The sequence below is a fragment of the Dendropsophus ebraccatus genome, chromosome 15, assembly GCF_027789765.1.
Source record: "Dendropsophus ebraccatus isolate aDenEbr1 chromosome 15, aDenEbr1.pat, whole genome shotgun sequence".
Taxonomy (NCBI): Eukaryota; Metazoa; Chordata; class Amphibia; order Anura; family Hylidae; genus Dendropsophus; species Dendropsophus ebraccatus.
In genome coordinates this window covers 18793875-18811806 of record NC_091468.1, presented here as the reverse complement: position 1 = coordinate 18811806, position 17932 = coordinate 18793875, and the positions used below count along the sequence as shown (strand labels likewise).

The following is a 17932-nucleotide window of genomic DNA, read 5'->3' as shown; positions in this document are numbered from 1 at the left end:
CATTACATAGTCTGACCCACCGGTAGAAACTGATGTTCTTTAAAGGAGTTGTAGGATGATAAAACCTATTTTCATCTGCCACGTGTGATGCGAGAGGTCAGCATTAGTCTTGAGCAGAGAGTTCGGAAACATTCTCCAAACCGGAATGCTCAGCATTTGACTCCCTACGACTGCAGAAGTTGGATGCTGCCATACGGAATCCTAGGCTATCCTAGCCTAGGACGACATCCAACATCTGCAGTCACGGGGAGTCAAATGCCCGAGCTTTAAGTTTTAGAGAATGCCGCTCAACGTTGGCCTCTCCGCTTAATGCAAGTCAGCACACTTGGTAACGGCTAATATAATTCACTTCTTCATTAATATAAAGCACGTGAGAAAAATTCCCGGATTCTGAGGTATTAGCACATAAAGAAAGAAATCTGTAGCTTGTAAAATAGCATTAGGCTGGGTTCACACTGCGTTTTTGCAATCCCGTTTTTCATCCGTTTTTTGCAAAAAAACGGATAAAAAAACGGATGCATTTGTGTGCATCCGTTTTTCCATTGACTTCCATTGTAAAAAAACCGGATCAAAACGGATCAGTTTTTTTTAACGGACACAAAAGTATTGTCAGCTACGTGTCCGTCAAAAAAAACGGCAATGGAAAAACGGATGCACACAAATGCAAAAAAAACGGATTGCAAAAACGCAGTGTGAACCCAGCCTAATCCTTTATTGGGTTACATGGAAAACAGACATGTTTTGGGCTATTGAGCCCTTAACCCGTTCAGGATCAGGGGTGTAACTGTATGTCCATTTTTGTAACACGTTACCACTTAAGGACGTATAGTTGTGTCTGTGGATAAAACGGTCACAGAAGCTCTGCCTATGCCATACACAGCACGTCTGTCGACCCCAGTTGTGGCATCAATCCCCTTAGCGCCACTTGTGCCAGAGGAGTGGGAAGGGGGCAGAATGGTAATGCAGCTGCATGGAGAGCGGGCATGGGATCTGCATGCACAGCATTTAACATTTTTCTGCAAGAAAAATGTCAGTGAAGCCTATGCCACATCTGAGCTGGCGTAGTTTTCACTCTGTGCGAACGGAGGGGCTTTGATGCGCGCACAGGATTTATGCGAAGACACTGCACCTATACACAAATCCTAAGAGCATCTGCAGCACGGGGACAATTTTAAACCACTCAAAAAATACCAGAATTAATAAATGTCCCCCATAATCCCAAAATCCAAATTATAAATGTAGAGAAAAAAAAAATAAAAAAAAAGACAAATTTGGTCAGCTCTCCTAGAACACTATTCAGACTAGGCAGGGGCACGTTGCTATGGCTGAAATTGCAAACACACAAAAACACAGAAAAATGCAACAAGCAATGGCAAGATACAGACCCACTACAGACATGAAAATACTTAAAAGCAGCACCCCCCAACTGCTAAAAAAAAATTCCCTCAAAAATAATGAGGCTCTTGGTTACCATTTGCAAACAGTGTAAACCACCCCACCACGATAAGGTAGCCTTGTGCTCGGGGCATTAATGTACTTGAGTCCCACAAGTATAACTATAGTAGTTGAGAAAGTAATACACCTTTAATGAATGTTGGGGGGGGGGAAGAGAAAAAAAAAAAAAGATGCATTGAAGGTGCTGTTAATGGATTAGGAGATGCACGCATATGCAACATCCACTGTATGTGCACCACACTATGTACGCAGGACCATACACTGCATGCAACAATGGACTTTGTGATCTGTGACCTCCTATCATGGCCCGCAGTAATTTGTTTTAGCACTTTGTATTACAGTGGCTCTTTTCTGGGATCAGCCAGTCTTCACACCCTACAGCATCAATGGGACCTGGAAGTCCATGCTTTGTCGCTAGTTCCTTGCATACTTTTAGTAGATACTAGAGGTGAGCACAACTGGAGTCCAAACGTTCGTCATTTAAATACCAGTGGTTGAGGAAGTTGGATGCACCCTATGGTTGTATCCAGGTTTTCCTGGACTCCCTAGGGCTGCATCCAATGTCATCCACCGGTATTCAAATGCCGAATGATCGAACAATGCTTAAGTTGCGCTTATTAGTATCTATTAAAAGCAGCCAAGGAACTAGCAACAAGGTTATGGACTTCCAGGGCCCATTAATGCCCGTAGGGCCCTTCTGACCGATTTGGATCTTGTCCGGATTTGCTGAGATTCTTAATCTTTCCTATTTTCATGGACATGAACTAGAACTGACAGAACTGACCATTCACTTGCAGTCTGATTGTGACCAGACCAGACAATCAATGCTATTCATTTCACTGGTCAGTGGTTTAATAGCATTGATATATACATTTTACAGTAAGTGAAGTCAGTATATTCTGTTTTGGTATAAGATACCATGATGGTTTGCTTATAGCTTCTTTGACTAAAGCTACTTGAGCTAGAAGCAGATGATTCTTAGTCTTCATCTAAACAATGTAAAAGATCATTAAGGTTAAGAAGGAGAAGGTGCACTGAGAAGCCATCCTCCCGTGAATAGCTGGTGACAGCAGATGCGGCTCGGAATGGACCCCGACCCCTACAATCCTCCTCAGTGTCGCATCATGTCAGAATATAAAACGCCAATGGCAAACACTTGAACTCTCCGAACAACAGATTAAGCATTCACCCCTCTTGAGCCATCAAGAGAAGATTTCTTTGGATTTCCAAGAGCCGCTTACAAGTACACTAATACCAGATGTCTCCATCAAAGAATGCTTCTCTTCCCATTCATCCTGTGCACTATCCATAAAAGCCAATAAGATCTACAGTACTTGACATCTCAGCAAGGTCCGAGGTCGTGACTTTTGTAACCAGAGAAGAGGAGATTTTCGATGCCTTCAGAAAGTCTTTAGACCTTTTTACTTTTTTTCACAGTTTGTTACATTGCAACTTTTTGCTAAAATAAAAATTTAAAAAAATCAAGTTTCCCCATCATCCTGCAGGTGATACCTCATAAAGAGAACCTGGAGACAGAATGTTAAAAAGTAGAGATGAGCGAATCGGGTTCGAGTCCATCCGAACCCGAACATTCGGCATTTGATTAGCGGGGGCTGCTGAACTTGGATAAAGCTCTAAGGTTGTCTTGAAAACATGGATACAGCCAATGACTATATCCATGATTTCCACATAGCCTTAGGGCTTTATCCAACTTCAGCAGCCACCACTAATCAAATGCCGAACAATCGGGTTCAGATGGTTCGCTCATTTCTATTAGAAAGCCTTGCTAATTCGTTACTCAGCTCTTAGGTGAAGCCCCTTTAAAAGTGATTCCAGCCTCCAGTCTTCTTGGCTATGAGGCGACAAGGTTTGCCCCTGAAGTTGGGGTCATTTAGCCTTTCTTCTTCAGCAGATCTCTTGTCATGCTCTGCTCTGTCATGTTGGATGGGGACCATCGGTGGAAATCATTGTCAAGTCTCTCCAAGACAGAGATCTGGCCGGGCCACTGGGCCAGCTCTTGTGTACTTAGGGTCATTGTCTTGTAGGTAGCTTAATATTTGCCAAGTCAGAGGCCCTGAGCGCTCTGGATCAGGTTTTTAGAATATCTCTGTACTTTGCTCCATTTAGCTTTTCCTGAACCCTGACCTGTCTTCCTGTCATCACCTCCCACCCAAAGATGAGCAGGCCCAGATTGGTGGAAGCTCCTGTGATGGCTGACCTTCTGGATGGGTCTCTCATCTACACACAGGATGATTATGTACAGGGAATCAAACAACTGACAGAGGACTCCACATCCTATATGTACACTCCGCCAACAACCATTGGAAAAATACCTCTAGCCACTGGTGATCACTGTACAGCCAACTATAGCACCTAGGTAAAGGAACTTTTATGGCCTCTACCCAGCCCTGTCATTAAAATCTTTGGGGTCTAATGTCACTTGTGAGGCAGGCTAACTGTCCATCATCAATGTAATGTAACAAACAAAAAGATCTAAAACAATCCCAATGTGTTTCGCTGCTGCTTCTTTTTCTGGTTGCATTTTTTAATTACTGATTTAATTTAAACTGTCTTGTGTTAATTATGTATTTTACAGTATTTTTGTTATGTGTCGTAATCAATAAAATTACTGAATTTTATGGTATATACGGACAAAAGTATTGGGACACCTACACATTACACCTACAGGATCTTTTAGGACAGGGATAGGGAACCTCTGGCAAAACTACAATTCCTGCAGATGTTCAGGCATGATAGGAATTGCAGTTCTGCAACAGCTGGAGGGCTGAAAGTTCCTCATCCCTCTTTTGGGACACCCCATTCATAGACATTAAAGTGACTGTACCACCAGGCCCAGGCTGAAGCACTGGAGGTGGGCTGACCCACCCTTAATGGGAAGAAACCCCAGCTCCTCCATGACATGACTCCATTAGAATCAATGGAACCCTATCGTAAAGGGGCTAGGGTTTCCTCCCACTAAGGGTGGGTCGGCCCGCCTCCAGTGCTTCAGCCTGGGCCTGGTGGTACAGTCACTTTAACCCCTTAACGACATTGGGCGTAAATTTACGCCCTGATGCCGGTAAGGGAGTTCAGAGCGGGGCCGCGCGGCGACCCCGCTCTGAACTGCGGCAGTCCCGGGTGCCGCGTGTAGCCCGGGACCGTAGGTATTAGCGGGCACGGTCCGATCGCCGTGCCCGCTAATACAGTAATCAGATGCAGCTGTCAAACATGACAGCTGCATCCAATTACCGGATTCAGCCGTTCCCTGGTGTCTAGTGGAGGAGATCGCTCCTCCGGGATGTTATCCCGGAGGAGCGATCTCCGTTTCTGAAGCCGGCCGGGGACCGCTCCAAGATGGCGCCGTCCCCGGCTCGGCACTCGTTTACTTCCGGCTTCAGCAGCCGGAAGTAAACGAGTGCCTATCTCATGGATCTCTGCAGCATATCTATGCTGCAGAGATCTCTATGAGAGATCAAAGCACTTATACTAGAATTCCCCCAGGGGGAATAACCCTAACCCCAGGGGGGCTTCTAGTATAAGTGTTAAAGTAAAAAAAAAAAGTGTTGTTAATAGTAAAAAGCCCCCTCCCCTAATAAAAGTCTGAATCACCCCCCTTTTCCCAGGTTATAAATAAAAGTAAATAAATAAATAAACAAACATGTTTGCTATCGCCGCGTGCGTAATCGCCCAAACTATTAATTAATCACATTCCTGATCTCACATGGTAAATGGCGTCAGCGCAAAAAAATCCCAAAGTGCAAAATTGCGCATTTTTGGTCGCATCAAATCCAGAAAAAATGTAATAAAAAGTGATCAAAAAGTCATATATGCGCAATCAAGGTACCGATAGAAAGATCACATCATGGCGCAAAAAATGACACCTCACACAGCCCCATAGACCAAAGGATAAAAGCGCTATAAGCCTCGGAACGGAGCGATTTTAAGTGACGTATATTTGTTGACAATGGCCATATTTGTTTTATAGGCCATCAGATACAATATAAGTTATACATGTTACATATCGTTTTAATCGTAACGACTTGAGGAACATATATAACAAGTCAGTTTTACCCCAGGGCGAATGGCGTAAAAACACATTTCCCCCAAATAAACAAAATGCTTTTTTTTTTCAATTTCACCACACTTTGAATTTTTTTCTGGTTTCGCAGTGTACTTTATGCAAAAATTCAGCCTGTCATTGCAAAGTACAATTAGTGACGCAAAAAATAAGGGCTCATGTGGGTTTCTAGGTGGAAAAATGCAAGTGCTTGGCCTTTTAAGCACAAGGAGGAAAAAACTAAAACGCAAAAATCGAAATTGGCTCTGTCCTTAAAGGGTTAATATAGGGTTGGTCCCCCCCATAGCAGGTATGGTAGCTTCCACTCTTCTGTGGAGACTTTCTACAAGATTTTGGCGGTGTCTGTGAAAGTTTTGAAAATTCATCCAGAAGAATATTAGGGAGGTCAGAGACAGATGTTGAGGAGAAGTCGTCTCACAGTCATCATTCTAGTTCATTCGAAAGGTGTTGGATGGGGTTGAGGTCAGGGCTCAATTCTTCCACGCCAAACTCCCCCTCCATGTATTTATGGACCTAGCTAAGTGCACTGGGGAGCAGGAGGAGCTCCTCATAACATTATCTTGCTCCAAGCAGCACAATACAGTAAGGCAGGTAGTGTTCTCCTGGCATAACCAAACCCACACTCATCCATCTGAGGCCAGACAGAGAAGTGTGATCCATCACTAGATAGAGCACATCTCCTCTGCTCCAGAGTCCAGTGGTAGCAGCTTTACACCCCTCCATCTAAAGCTCAACATTGTGCTTGGTGATGTAAGGCTTGCATGCAGCTGCTCAGCCATGGACACCCATATCAGAAGCTCCCGGTGGGCCCAGTTTTTATGCTGATGTTAAATCCAGACCCCCCCCCCCCCCACCCATTGGTCAGGTCTAATGCTGCGTTTACACAGAGCGATAATTCGTCCAATTGCACGATTAACGATTTTGAAATAAAGGTTTGTTTCTTATAACGATCAGCGTTTAGACGGAACGATATATGGTATGGAAAAATCGTATTGCGATCGTTTTGCAATCGCTTAAGCCTATCTTGCACATAGGTTAAATTGGTGAAAGACTGTTTACACGAAACGATCTGCGAATTTTTTGCGAACGACCAACGACGATTTGAGAACATGTTCAAAGATCAAAATTAACGATTTCTCGCTCGTTGCTTAATTGTTCACTGTGTATACACAAGACGATTATCGCTCAAATGCTATCGTTATTGTGCAAATTCGAACGATAATCGTGCCTTGTAAACGCAGCATTAGAAGTCCATATTTCCATTATCCCAAAGAAGCGGAGCGCGCTTCATAGCAGGTGGAGGCCGGCTGCAATCAGCAGCTGGCACCTCACAGTTAATGACACGCTGCAGCGATCGCGCTGCAGCGTGACATTAACTCCTTAAAAGTCCCCTGTCACTTACCGATCGTTAAAACGGACCGCCGGAGGTCTCTCACCTGCCTCCGTGCAGTCCGATCGGCGATCTGCTTCACTGAGCCTGCACAGGCAGGCTCAATGAGCAGATCACTGATAACACTGATCAATGCTATGCCTATGGCATAGCAGTGATCAGTGTAAAAATCAAAGTTATTTATGTACAAGTCCCCCAAAGGGAAAAATCAATACACTACCCCAAAAACCCTCCCCCAATAAAAGTTTGAATCACCCCCCTTTCCCATTAAATAAATAAAACAAATAAAATAAACAAAATAAATAAATAAATATAATATACCGTAGCGTGCGTAATTGTCCGATCTATTAAAATATAACAAGCGTCATTGCGAACGGTGAACGGCGTAGACGAAAAGAGGGAAAAAAGTGCGCGGATTACCGATTTTATGTTACATTATATAGAAAAAAAAGTTTATAAAAAGCGATCAAAACGTCCAATCTTCACAAATATGGTATTAATAGAAACTAGAGATCATGGCGGAAAAAATGACGCCCCATACAGCCCCATAGGTAAAAAACTAAAACCGTTATAAGCGTCACAATAGGCCCATTTTATTAATATTTAATTGCCAAAAAAAGGATTTCATTAAAAAAAATATATATAACATTAGAGAATCTGTGTAACCTGCATATGGTTGTGTTCGGACTGACCTATAGAATAATAGTATCACGTCGCTGTTACCATATAGTGCATTACGTAGACACAGGAGCCCCCCAAACGTTACCATATTGCATTCTTTTTTACGATTTCACCAATTTATATCTTCATAAATAATATATTTGGGATTCCATCATACATGTTATGGTAGAATGAAAGACGCCATTACACAGTACAACTATTCCTGTAACAAACAAGCACTTACATGGCTTGTAGATAGAAAACTGAAAGTGCTGGAGCTCTTAGAAGGGGAGGAGGGAAAAACGAAAGCGCAAAGATCAAAATTTAGGCAGTCCACTGGGTCATTTTAGGCCTGGTCCTCAAAAGGTTAAAGTGACTGTACCACCAGGCCCTGGCAGAATCACTGGAGGCAGCCGACCCACCCTTAGTGGGAGGAAACCCCTGCCCCTCTATGATAGGGTTCCATTGATTCTAGTGGGAGTCACGTCATGGAGGGGCTGGAGTTAAGGGTGGGTCGGGCCGCCTCCAGTGCTTTAGCCTGGGCTTGGTGGTACAGTCACTTTAATGCAGCTGAGTTTCAAAGCCCCACCCAACTGGAGACAAGAGTGGTGCAAAAGTGGCCATGTTTTTAAAGCGCTGGATAACCCCTTTAAAGCTCTATTTTCCAGCTACGCAGATCCATATGCAAAACTTAAAATAAGCCTTAAAGTTACTGTATCACCAGGCCCAGGCTGAAGTACTGGAGGCGGTTGACCCACCCTTAGTGGGAAGAAACCCCAGCCATGACGTGACTCCATTAGAATCAATGGAACCCTATCATAGAGGGGCTAGGGTTTCCTCCCACTAAGGGTGGGTGGGCCGCCTCCAGTGCTTCAGCCTGGGCCTGGTGCTACAGTCACTTTTAAGAGGTTGTCCAGGAAAAATTCCCTTTTCCCCTATCTACTCCCATCTGGCCTGCAGCTGACTGCACTCTGACTCCACCCCTGATTTCATCTTACTGCTGCCAAGCTCCACCCCTTCTCACATCTGTATTAAAGCTCCACCCCTGCTCACATCTGTATTAAAGCTCCACCCCTGCTCACATCTGTATTAAAGCTCCACCCCTGCTCACATCTGTATTAAAGCTCCACCCCTGCTCACCAGTGCCGTATATTTATCAGCTGAAAACAATCACCTTTTAGTACTATAGAGATAACAATCGTCCTTTAGGGACTAAGCCCATTTTCCATGCAAGGCCCTTATATCCGCAAGCGGCTCCCAGCAATACAAACAAGCAGTCTTATCTTAATTCTTCCTTATATGGGAATGAAGCGGTAAAGGAATCCACTGTATGCTGTCTGGTAGGGTTAATGGATGTGGGTTTCTCCTTTATTATCCAAAACCTGACTGATTTATTACTCATAATCACCGTATTTATGTTCAACTACATTATAAAAGACTATTTATTTATTCCCTAAATCTTTTATGAACAGCTATTTTACGGTGAGCTATCCCTTTAAGAAATCACTACAGGCAGCGGGAAGGGCCAAAACACCACAGCAGCGTCAGAACCTTCCATTACCTGCCCGAGCATTTTCCAGCGCGCTCTTGCGGCGCCCTGTCCTCCCTTGCCGGCAGTTTCCTCCTCCTCATTTATCACTGTGTCTTTCATTGCTGCAGCTCCATCTCCCCGGCACCGGCTCCGTTCTCTCTCGCTCTCCATAGTCTCCGTTTTTTTTTTCTGGCCGCCCGCCTGTCAAAATGCAACCCGGCTGCTTCCGAAAACAAACAACACGCGAGCCGCTACAGGCCACGCCCCCTACCATAACTAACCAATCAGCGCTCTAAGGTTTGGTAAATGCCGGAAAGTGATGTCTGGCTTGTTTGACGTCATCAGAGGGCGCCTCACCCACGTGTGTAGCACATGACTATGGTACTGTGATCTCTTTACTGTCTTTAGCTTCCAGCTAGTTAGCTGCTCCCGGTCACTCTGTGCTTTGCTGGTGGAAAATCCGCAGCGTCTTATTATTTACGTTGCTAAAGAAAAACATAAGCGTAGTGTGCGGCAGTGGAACGGTATCTGAAGCCACTGCGACTCCGTGTATTCATTGCTGAGCTCTTATTACCCCAGTTTCCATGAAGTCTGTATGTGCACAGGGCTGAAGTGCAGGTATTCTGCAGCTTTGTTGCGGGTTTTCCCAAATCAATGGCAATGATAAAATCAGCCCTGTGTGAACATGCCCAAACATTGCCTGGATCTCTTGTACAGGTTCATATGTTTCCATTCAGTTCGTGTATTTGGAGGCAAAATACTTCAAGTAAAAAGAAGAGCTTGGTGCATTGAGTAACACAGGGATATCAGGGTGTAAGATCCTCCTATAAATCCTAATGATTACTACGTACCATGTTAGGGTCTGTGCACACTATGGAATGGCGACGGAAAACTCGTTGCGCATTCCGCAGCTCGTGCCCGCCGGCGGACTGATGCGGGCGGGCGCGTCTCCGCCTGTGTCATTGACCCCTTATGCACGCCCGCATCAGTCCGCCGGCAGGTGTGAGCTGCAGAATGCGCAACTTGTTTTCCGTCGCCATTCTGTAGTGTTTTCATGCACCCTTAGGTGGCGCTGTAAGGAGAATCTTAGGGTGAGTTTACACAGACAGATTTATCCGACAGGTTATTGAAGCCAAAGCCAGGAATGGATTTGAAAAGAGGAGAAATCTCAGTCTTTCCTTTATGACCTGTTCTCTGTTTACAGTCTATTCCTGGCTTTGGCTTCAATGATCTGTCAGATAAGTCTCTCTGTGTAAACGCACCCTTGCATTGTTTTGAGAGCTGTGAGGCTTAAAAGATCATGGCTGCTTTTTTAGTAGAATAGTACAGCTCCTGTCTCTGGTGTGTGTGTGTACTAGTAAAGGGGTACTGTGGAAACATGGCTTTGAAAAACTGGTGTCAGGAAGTTAAACAGATTTGTAATTTACTTTTTAAAAATCTAAAGTCTTACAGTACTTATAAGCTGCTGTATGTCCTGCAGGAAGTAGTGTATTCTTTTCAGTCTGGCACAGTGCTCTCTGCTGCCACCTCTGTCCATGTCAGGAACTGCCCAGAGTTGGACAGATTTTCTATTGCTCTTTAGAATATTTTTTCTTTCTCTGGAGGCTCTATTGCACATGCTAATATATTGAATGGGGCAGATACTGCACTTCTAATAGGACCAGTGACTACTCAATTCTGGACAGTTGAATCAGATTTGCAGACAAATAATTATAACAAAGGGCCGTATAGTTATACAACTTTGTAATGTGTGTTATTTAAGTGAATGGCCCTCTTCCCCGTGTCCTCCCCCCCCGGATGTGTGGTGCATTTTACTTACCAAATTACTGTAGACCCTGGCCGCCATCTTGGGACAATGACGTAATCTTCAGGAGGCCGCTCCAGCCGTCCCACATGCCGGCCCCCCTCTGGCGCATCATCAGCTGCAATTGGCTGAGCATAGTTATGCTTAGCCAATCGCGGCTGAGCAGCTGATAACGCACTGGAGGGGGGCTGGCATGAGGGATGGCTGGAGCGGCCTCCTGAAGATTACGTCATTGTCCCAAGATGGCGGCACTACCCCTTTAACGCTATCACGTTGCAACTTGCAAGTTTCCATTACCTGCCAGTCTCCAGAACGCCGTACGGATTGAGGCTGCAGCAAGCTGTGTATTGCTACTAGAGTTAAACTTCAAACCTGTTCGGGGTTCATCAGAACCCGACCTCTCTGCATTTCATTGCCGATGGCTGAAGAAGTTGGATGCCATGAGCTCCATGGGCCATAGGCTGTATCCATGTTTTTCAGGACTCCCAAGCGCTGCAGCCAACTTCTTCAGCCACTGGTAATAAAATACTAAGAGTTTGGGTTTGGACAAACCAGAATATGCTCAAAGTTCGCTCATCTCTTATCTCTATGTAATTGCCTTCCTCAGGGGCGGATTAACTTTACCATAGGCCCCGGGCTGTTCACCAAGCCTGGGTCCCCCCACCCCACTGTAACTATGGCAGCACTAGCCTGGCGTTCATAGTACAGGATAGATAATGTCATGATGTCCTGATTTGTGCAAAATTGCCATGAGAAAACAGTGATTTTTTGCAAATCATGGCAGAAGTGTAGCCAGGAGACAGTACACCATTGAAAGTATAAGTCTTTTTGGGTGGTCATGGGCCCCCCAGGAGCTCAGGGCCCCGGGCTGCCGCCCAAAACGCCCCTATTATAATCCACTACTGGCCTTCCTTATTACTGGCTACAATAGCGGCACTCAGCACTGAGTCGTGTAGCCCTGGCTTGTATGCCGCTGCAAGAACAAGGCACCAGACTCCAACCAGGCAAGTGACCCCACTCAGGAATATAAAATGTAATTCATTTCAGTAGGAAACTCGTCTTCTCCTTTGCTCTGATTTTATCTATTTCTGATGTACGCTCTATTACCTCTACTTATATCTTCCTCCCCAGTAAGTTCATATCTATGATACTGTTGTAGCAAGTCTTCGAGGATTTGGCCATGAACACCTGAGGTAATGAAGAAGTTACTTGTGAGTTCAGCATCATGGCTCCTCTGCAGACGCGGGACCCGACTTAGAGCAGTAGAGCAAAAACTGTTCACATCCTGGAGCAATGGCCCCACTGGCCAGAACAGAGACTGGACAAGAAACAAAGTTTTCCGAGGAATGTGCTCCTGGCAGGTAATAATTCCTTTATAAAATGATAACATATTTTATAGCAATGTCCCTGTCCTCATTGGGGCTTATATTCTTTTATAACTTGTATAGCCAAGAAACAAAACAACCCTAGGGTTCGAAGGCTTGTCTCCGACCCCCACCCCAAACCCACTCAATTTTCCAGTTTAAGTTCCCAAGAGAGGGGAACCTGCCCTGCCTTCAAAAATACAGGGGGAAAGAGAACAACAAAGGTAAGAGGCATAAGGGGGAGTGAGTAAGGGTGTGGGAGGGGGAGAGGAAGGAAGGAGGAGAGGGGAGGAAGAGAAAATAAGGGGGAGGGAAGGGAGGAGATGAATAGGAAGGGGGAGGGTAATAGCAAGAGAGGGTGAGGGCCAACAAACAGATTCCTCCCCCGTGCAGGCACATTCTAAACAGACTGGCAAGAATGATGGATCCAGTATACAAATGGGCTCATAATCTAAATTATTGTCCCAGATGTTGTCCTGTGTGCAATTTGATCCCAGTACCCCAATGCTGCAAGTTTGGCAACAGTGCCAACCACTGAGCCACAGTGCAGGGTCATGTATCACTCTGTAGGCTGTGCGTCTGCACTTCTCTTTTGTAGGATTAAGAGGTGCTGCAGCAACATGCCATTGGGACAGTTGTCAAGACATAGTGGAGGAGATTTATCAAACATGGTGTAAAGTAAAACTGGCTCAGTTGCCCCTAACAACCAATCAGATTCCACTTGTCATTCCTCACAGACTCATTGGAAAATGAAAGGTGGAATCTGATTGGTTGCTAGGGGCAACTGAGGCAGTTTCACCCTACACCATGTTTGATAAATCTCCCCTATTTTGTATGTGTCATGTCCAGCTGTTGCAAAACTACAATACCCATCATGCCTGAGTGGCCAAAGGTTTAGCTGTCCATGCATGGTGGAAATTGTAGTTTTTCAGCAGCTGGTGGGCAGCAGTTGGTCACCTGTGTTACATTGACTAGGGTGTGAATTGTCTTGTCTCATGCATCTTTCTCACGCCAGTGTCAGATCATGTGAAGAAGAGGCCTTGGACAGCCCCTTTAATCATGTGTTCCTGGGATTAAAAAAAAATACATATGCATATATTGGCTTTAAAGGGGTATTCCCCCCAAGAGCTAAGAATATAAAATCCCAAACCTAGTTGGTCTTACTCACCAAGTCCCCCTGAGTATTTTGAGCAGTCTTTCTAGCTGCTTCCATTCCATAGTTACAAGTTTTTTAAAAAAAGCCAATCTATATCCAACATGGCGCTGGCCAGAAAACTACATCTACCATCATGTAATGCTTATGCCTGATTGGTCCATGATTAGCAGAGCTGATATCCACAAGATATAGAAGAGTTGAAGTGAGGCAGTGACATAGCAGAGTTAAGGTGAGGCAGTGACATAGCAGAGTTGAGGTGAAGCAGTGACATAGCAGAGTTGAGGTGAGGCAGTGTCATAGCAGAGTTGAGCTGAGGCAGTGACATAGCAGAGTTGAGGCAGGAGGTTATTCAGAGGTGGGATCGCAGGGGGGCCACGGGGGCGGAGGGATCCTCGGGTGAATCATGGGGGGGGCACGGTTGAGCTGGGGGACACAATTAGGGGGTACAATGTGGGGGCCACAGGTGATCTCAGGGGCGGGCACACAGGTGACCTGGGGGGAAGAAGACAGTGATCAGTAACAGCTCTGTTGCCTCCCTCACTTCAGTGGGAAGAGTTAGAAGCACTAACTCAGCCCACTGAAGAGACGGAGGACACGTGATCCCAACACGGAGGGTGGGAGCATGGAGCAGTGTCGGAGTGGACCGAGAGTTGATGATTCTATGCGTTTAGTGGGGTAAATGCATCTAGATAACAGCAAATCTGTGCAGAATCCATAAGGAATTGATATTGTAAAGATGGAAAACTATGGGTGGGCAACGTATTAATGCAAAAAAAAAAAATTGCGGAGAATACTCCTTTAGGCTGGGTTCACACTACGTATATTTCAGTCAGTATTGTGGACCTCATATTGCAACCAAAACCAGGAGTGAATTAAAAACACAGAAAGGATCTGTTCACACAATGGTGAAATTGAGTGGATGGCCGCCATATAACAGTAAATAACGGCCATTATTTCAATATAACAGCCGTTGTTTTAAAATAACAGCAAATATTTGCCATTAATTGGCGGCCATCCACTCAATTTCAACATTGTGTGAACAGATCCTTTCTGTGTTTTTAATCCACTCCTGGTTTTGGTTGCAATATGAGGACCACAATACTGACTGATATATACGTAGTGTGAAGCCAGCCTTAAAGTGTACCTTAGAGCCTCCTCTATCGTGCACAGCTTTTAAAGGACAACTCCCACGAAAAAAAAAATTTGGCTTATTTAACACACATTACAAAGTTATATAACTTTGTAATGTGGTTAAATGCCTGGTCGGCCCCCCCCCCCCCCCCGGAAGTTAAAGAATGTATACATTACCTATTACGATCGTCACGGTCCTCTTCTCCCGGGCGGCATCTGGTGACGATGACGTCAGTGTCGGGGGGCGGTCCGGGTCGTCTTCCTCCTCAGCGTCTTCATTGAAAGTGAATGGGAGAGAAAAGGCTGCTGGTGCACATGCGCACCAGCAGCCTTTTCATTGGCTGGAGCGCATCACATGGCTTCCAGCTTCCTCAGCCCTGATTGGCTGAGCTTGCTGGAAGCCATGTGATGCGCTCCAGCCAATATAAAGGCTGCTGGTAGCCTTTTCTCTCCCATGGACCCGGAAGTAAGAGGCATCGCTGGACGGCGGACACAGGTGACGGTGAGGCGGACGGCGGGTGAATGGAGTGGCGATCGTCACCGGAGGGATGGTGAGTATGGTGTCTGTGTTTTTTTGGGGGGGGGTGTCCCGCCGGAGTTGTCCTTTAATCATTCTCTCAATTTCAATGGACTGGCCCAGAGCTGCTTGTAGTACACACACAGGACTGCCCCGCTTACTCCTTTAGCCAACCATAGCATCGCACATGACATACTCCCCTCTGCCAAGCCATGACATAGCACTGGTGATTGTGTGCTAACCAGGTGGGACTATGCTGGGATGATTTATGCAATACACTACTATAGCTGGCATGTGGATGAAAAGGGGTTACAAAGTAGAAAGGGGGAAAAGAGCAGCTGCAAGGCAAGCAAAGGGTTACAGTAAGTCCTGCTTTGACTTTGTATATGGACAGCCCAGATTGTCTGGGGGCTAATGGGTACAGAGCCCCGGCTTTCTCTCACTCCCCCTCTTATACAGTGGCACATGGTATGCACCACCCCCACTGCCAGTAATCTGTCTCGCTTAGGGTCCTATTCCACGGGCCGAGGAGGGCCCGATCAACGATGTAAACGAGCGGTGATCTGCTAGATCGCTGCTTGTTTACTGGGCCTATTCCACGGCCCGATGATCGTTGAGCGAGGGCTACAGGAAGATCGTTACCGATGTCCTTGCAGCCCTTGCAGCATCATACATTACCTCGCTGCCTGGCTTGTCCTCCGTTCCGTCTCCTCCCCGGGTCCCCCGCGCTCTATCTTCTGAATGGCCGGTCAGCTGACAGGCCACACTATCTTCTGAGTGTGGCCTGTCAGCTGACCTGCCATTCAGAAGATAGAGCGCGGGGGACCCGGGGATGAGACGGAGCGGAGGAGAGGCATGATGTATGATGCTGCTGCTTCTTCTCAAATCGTCGGTCGCCCGCCGCGCACCGCTATTCAACCGTAGCGATGCGCGGTGGAGGAACGATGATTTTAGGTCTGGCCCTAAATGAACGATCAGCCGATGAAACGATCATCGGCTGATCGTTCTCTGTATTTCACCGAACGATAATCGGCCGAATCGGGCCAAATGGGGTTACTGTGGAATAGGGCCCTTAGGCCGTTACTAGAGACATATTTACCCTAACAGCCAGTGCAGGAAAGAGACACCTAGTGACCAAGACTTCTATGCTGTTTTTCTGTGGAATGGAGTCATTTTTGGTAAATCAAGTGATTGACATCCAGTGGTTTCACTGTGTCTCTCCAGCTTTGACAGAACTAAAATTCTCATCATTCCTGAACAGCATTGTCACCAGTGTATCAATGTAGTCAAAACTGACTATTAGAGCGTATACATAACTCTGACTATAACAATGACCAAATATAATTACTTTTTACAGAGCATGTTAGATTGTGAGCGGAAACGCTGGGAGGTGGCCTGTGCGAATTACAGAGATCTGACTGAAACGTTGAAGAAACGGCTTGAGGAGATGCATCTCAAGTATCCACCACAAACAGAACGCAGCACAGTGTGTGAAGATTTTTTATATTCATTAAAGCAAAAAACTATTTTTTCAAATCAACTGGTTCCAGAGATTTGTAATTTACTTCTATTAAAAATCTCAAGTCTTCCAGTACTTATCAGTTGCTGTATGCCCTGCAGGAAGTGGTTTATTCTTTCCAGTCTGGAGAGCAGGAGAGCTTTTCTATGGGGATTTACTCCTGCTCTGGACAGTTCCTGATATGGACAGAGGTGGCAGCAGAGAGCGTTGTGTCAGACTGGAAAGAATACACCACCTCCTGCTGATAATAGTGAGAAACACAAGATTTGCAGGGTGTGCATAAAATTATTGTAACCCTTATCCCCCGTACATACACCTCTTACAGACTACACCCACCATAACTACGTATATTATGCATACTGTACGTATATCCTACACACATTTTAATTGTCTAACAATTGTTGTACAGGCTATAGTTTCTATCAATCCTTCTGACTGCCATGTATCTGTATATATCTTTATTTTCAGATTAGGTGCGGAGATTACATATATTTTGAGGAGGACTCCTGTATCTGTCGCTTTCAGGAAAGCATCGGTAATGTCACTACATTTACTCATCCCATTTCTGCCTCTTTATCTTGTGGCTATTTCTTTGCATAATAATGTGATGCTTGTAAGAATTGTGTACAATTTACATGCTTACAGTTTTCCTTAAAGACCTATACTAAGGTAACCTATTGTAGTTCTCTACAGAACTTAAAGGGTTTTCCCACTAAGAAAAGTTGGTAAACTCAGATGTGTACGATGCCTCCCGTCCTTCTCAATCAGCATCTTGTTTCTTAAAGGGGTAGTGCGGCACTAAAAAATTATTCACAGAATAACACACATTACAAAGTTATACAACTTTTGTAATGTGTGTTATGTCTGTGAATCGCCCCCTTCCCGTGTCCCACCACCCCCGCCCGTGTACCCGGAAGTGTGATGTGCATTATACATTACCTGATCCGTGTCGAGGGCCGTCCGCCATTTTGTGCCAAACGTCATCTTCGGACGCACGGCCGAATCCCTGCCACTATCTACTTACTGTAGATGCTTTGATCTACGCATGGAACTGTTTTCTAAACAATAAATTTACATGGCCTAAGAGCATTTGCAAAGAAATTGATTGTGTGCGCTTCTTCTTTGTTTGCTTAGAGTGTGATATCTAAGCGAGGAAAAGCTTTTGGTTCATTGGAATTTTCAAAAAGGAGGTCAGCAGTGACAGGACAGCCAAATCTTTAAAGTGTCACTGTCATTAAAAAAGTTTTTGCAGAAATCAATAGTACAGACGATTTTAAGCAACTTTGTAATTGGGTTTATTAGCCGAAAAATGCATTTTTATCAAGAA

General features: G+C 45.2%; 2 protein-coding genes across 6 annotated transcripts in view; one reads left to right on the top strand and one right to left on the bottom strand.

Annotated features, from left to right (window-relative positions):
• CAMKMT (calmodulin-lysine N-methyltransferase) overlaps positions 1–9387 on the bottom strand; it is a 373175-nt gene extending 363788 nt beyond the window's left edge. For both annotated transcript variants that reach the window (XM_069954667.1, XM_069954666.1), the window contains exon 1: positions 9145–9387. In XM_069954667.1, the coding sequence (XP_069810768.1) occupies positions 9145–9285 (141 nt within the window). In that variant the 5' untranslated portion in view covers positions 9286–9387. The remainder of the gene's footprint in view (positions 1–9144) is intronic.
• Positions 9353–17932, top strand: part of PREPL (prolyl endopeptidase like) — a 28848-nt gene continuing 20268 nt past the window's right edge. The window contains exons 1-4 of one of the 4 annotated variants that reach the window (XM_069954663.1): positions 9353–9495; positions 12078–12279; positions 16444–16572; positions 17074–17140. In XM_069954663.1, coding sequence (XP_069810764.1) covers positions 12115–12279; positions 16444–16572; positions 17074–17140 — 361 coding nt within the window. In that variant the 5' untranslated portion in view covers positions 9353–9495; positions 12078–12114. Of the gene's footprint in view, positions 9496–12049; positions 12280–16443; positions 16573–17073; positions 17141–17932 lie in introns of all 4 variants that reach the window. The other 3 variants (XM_069954662.1, XM_069954664.1, XM_069954665.1) reach the window with 3 other exon arrangements.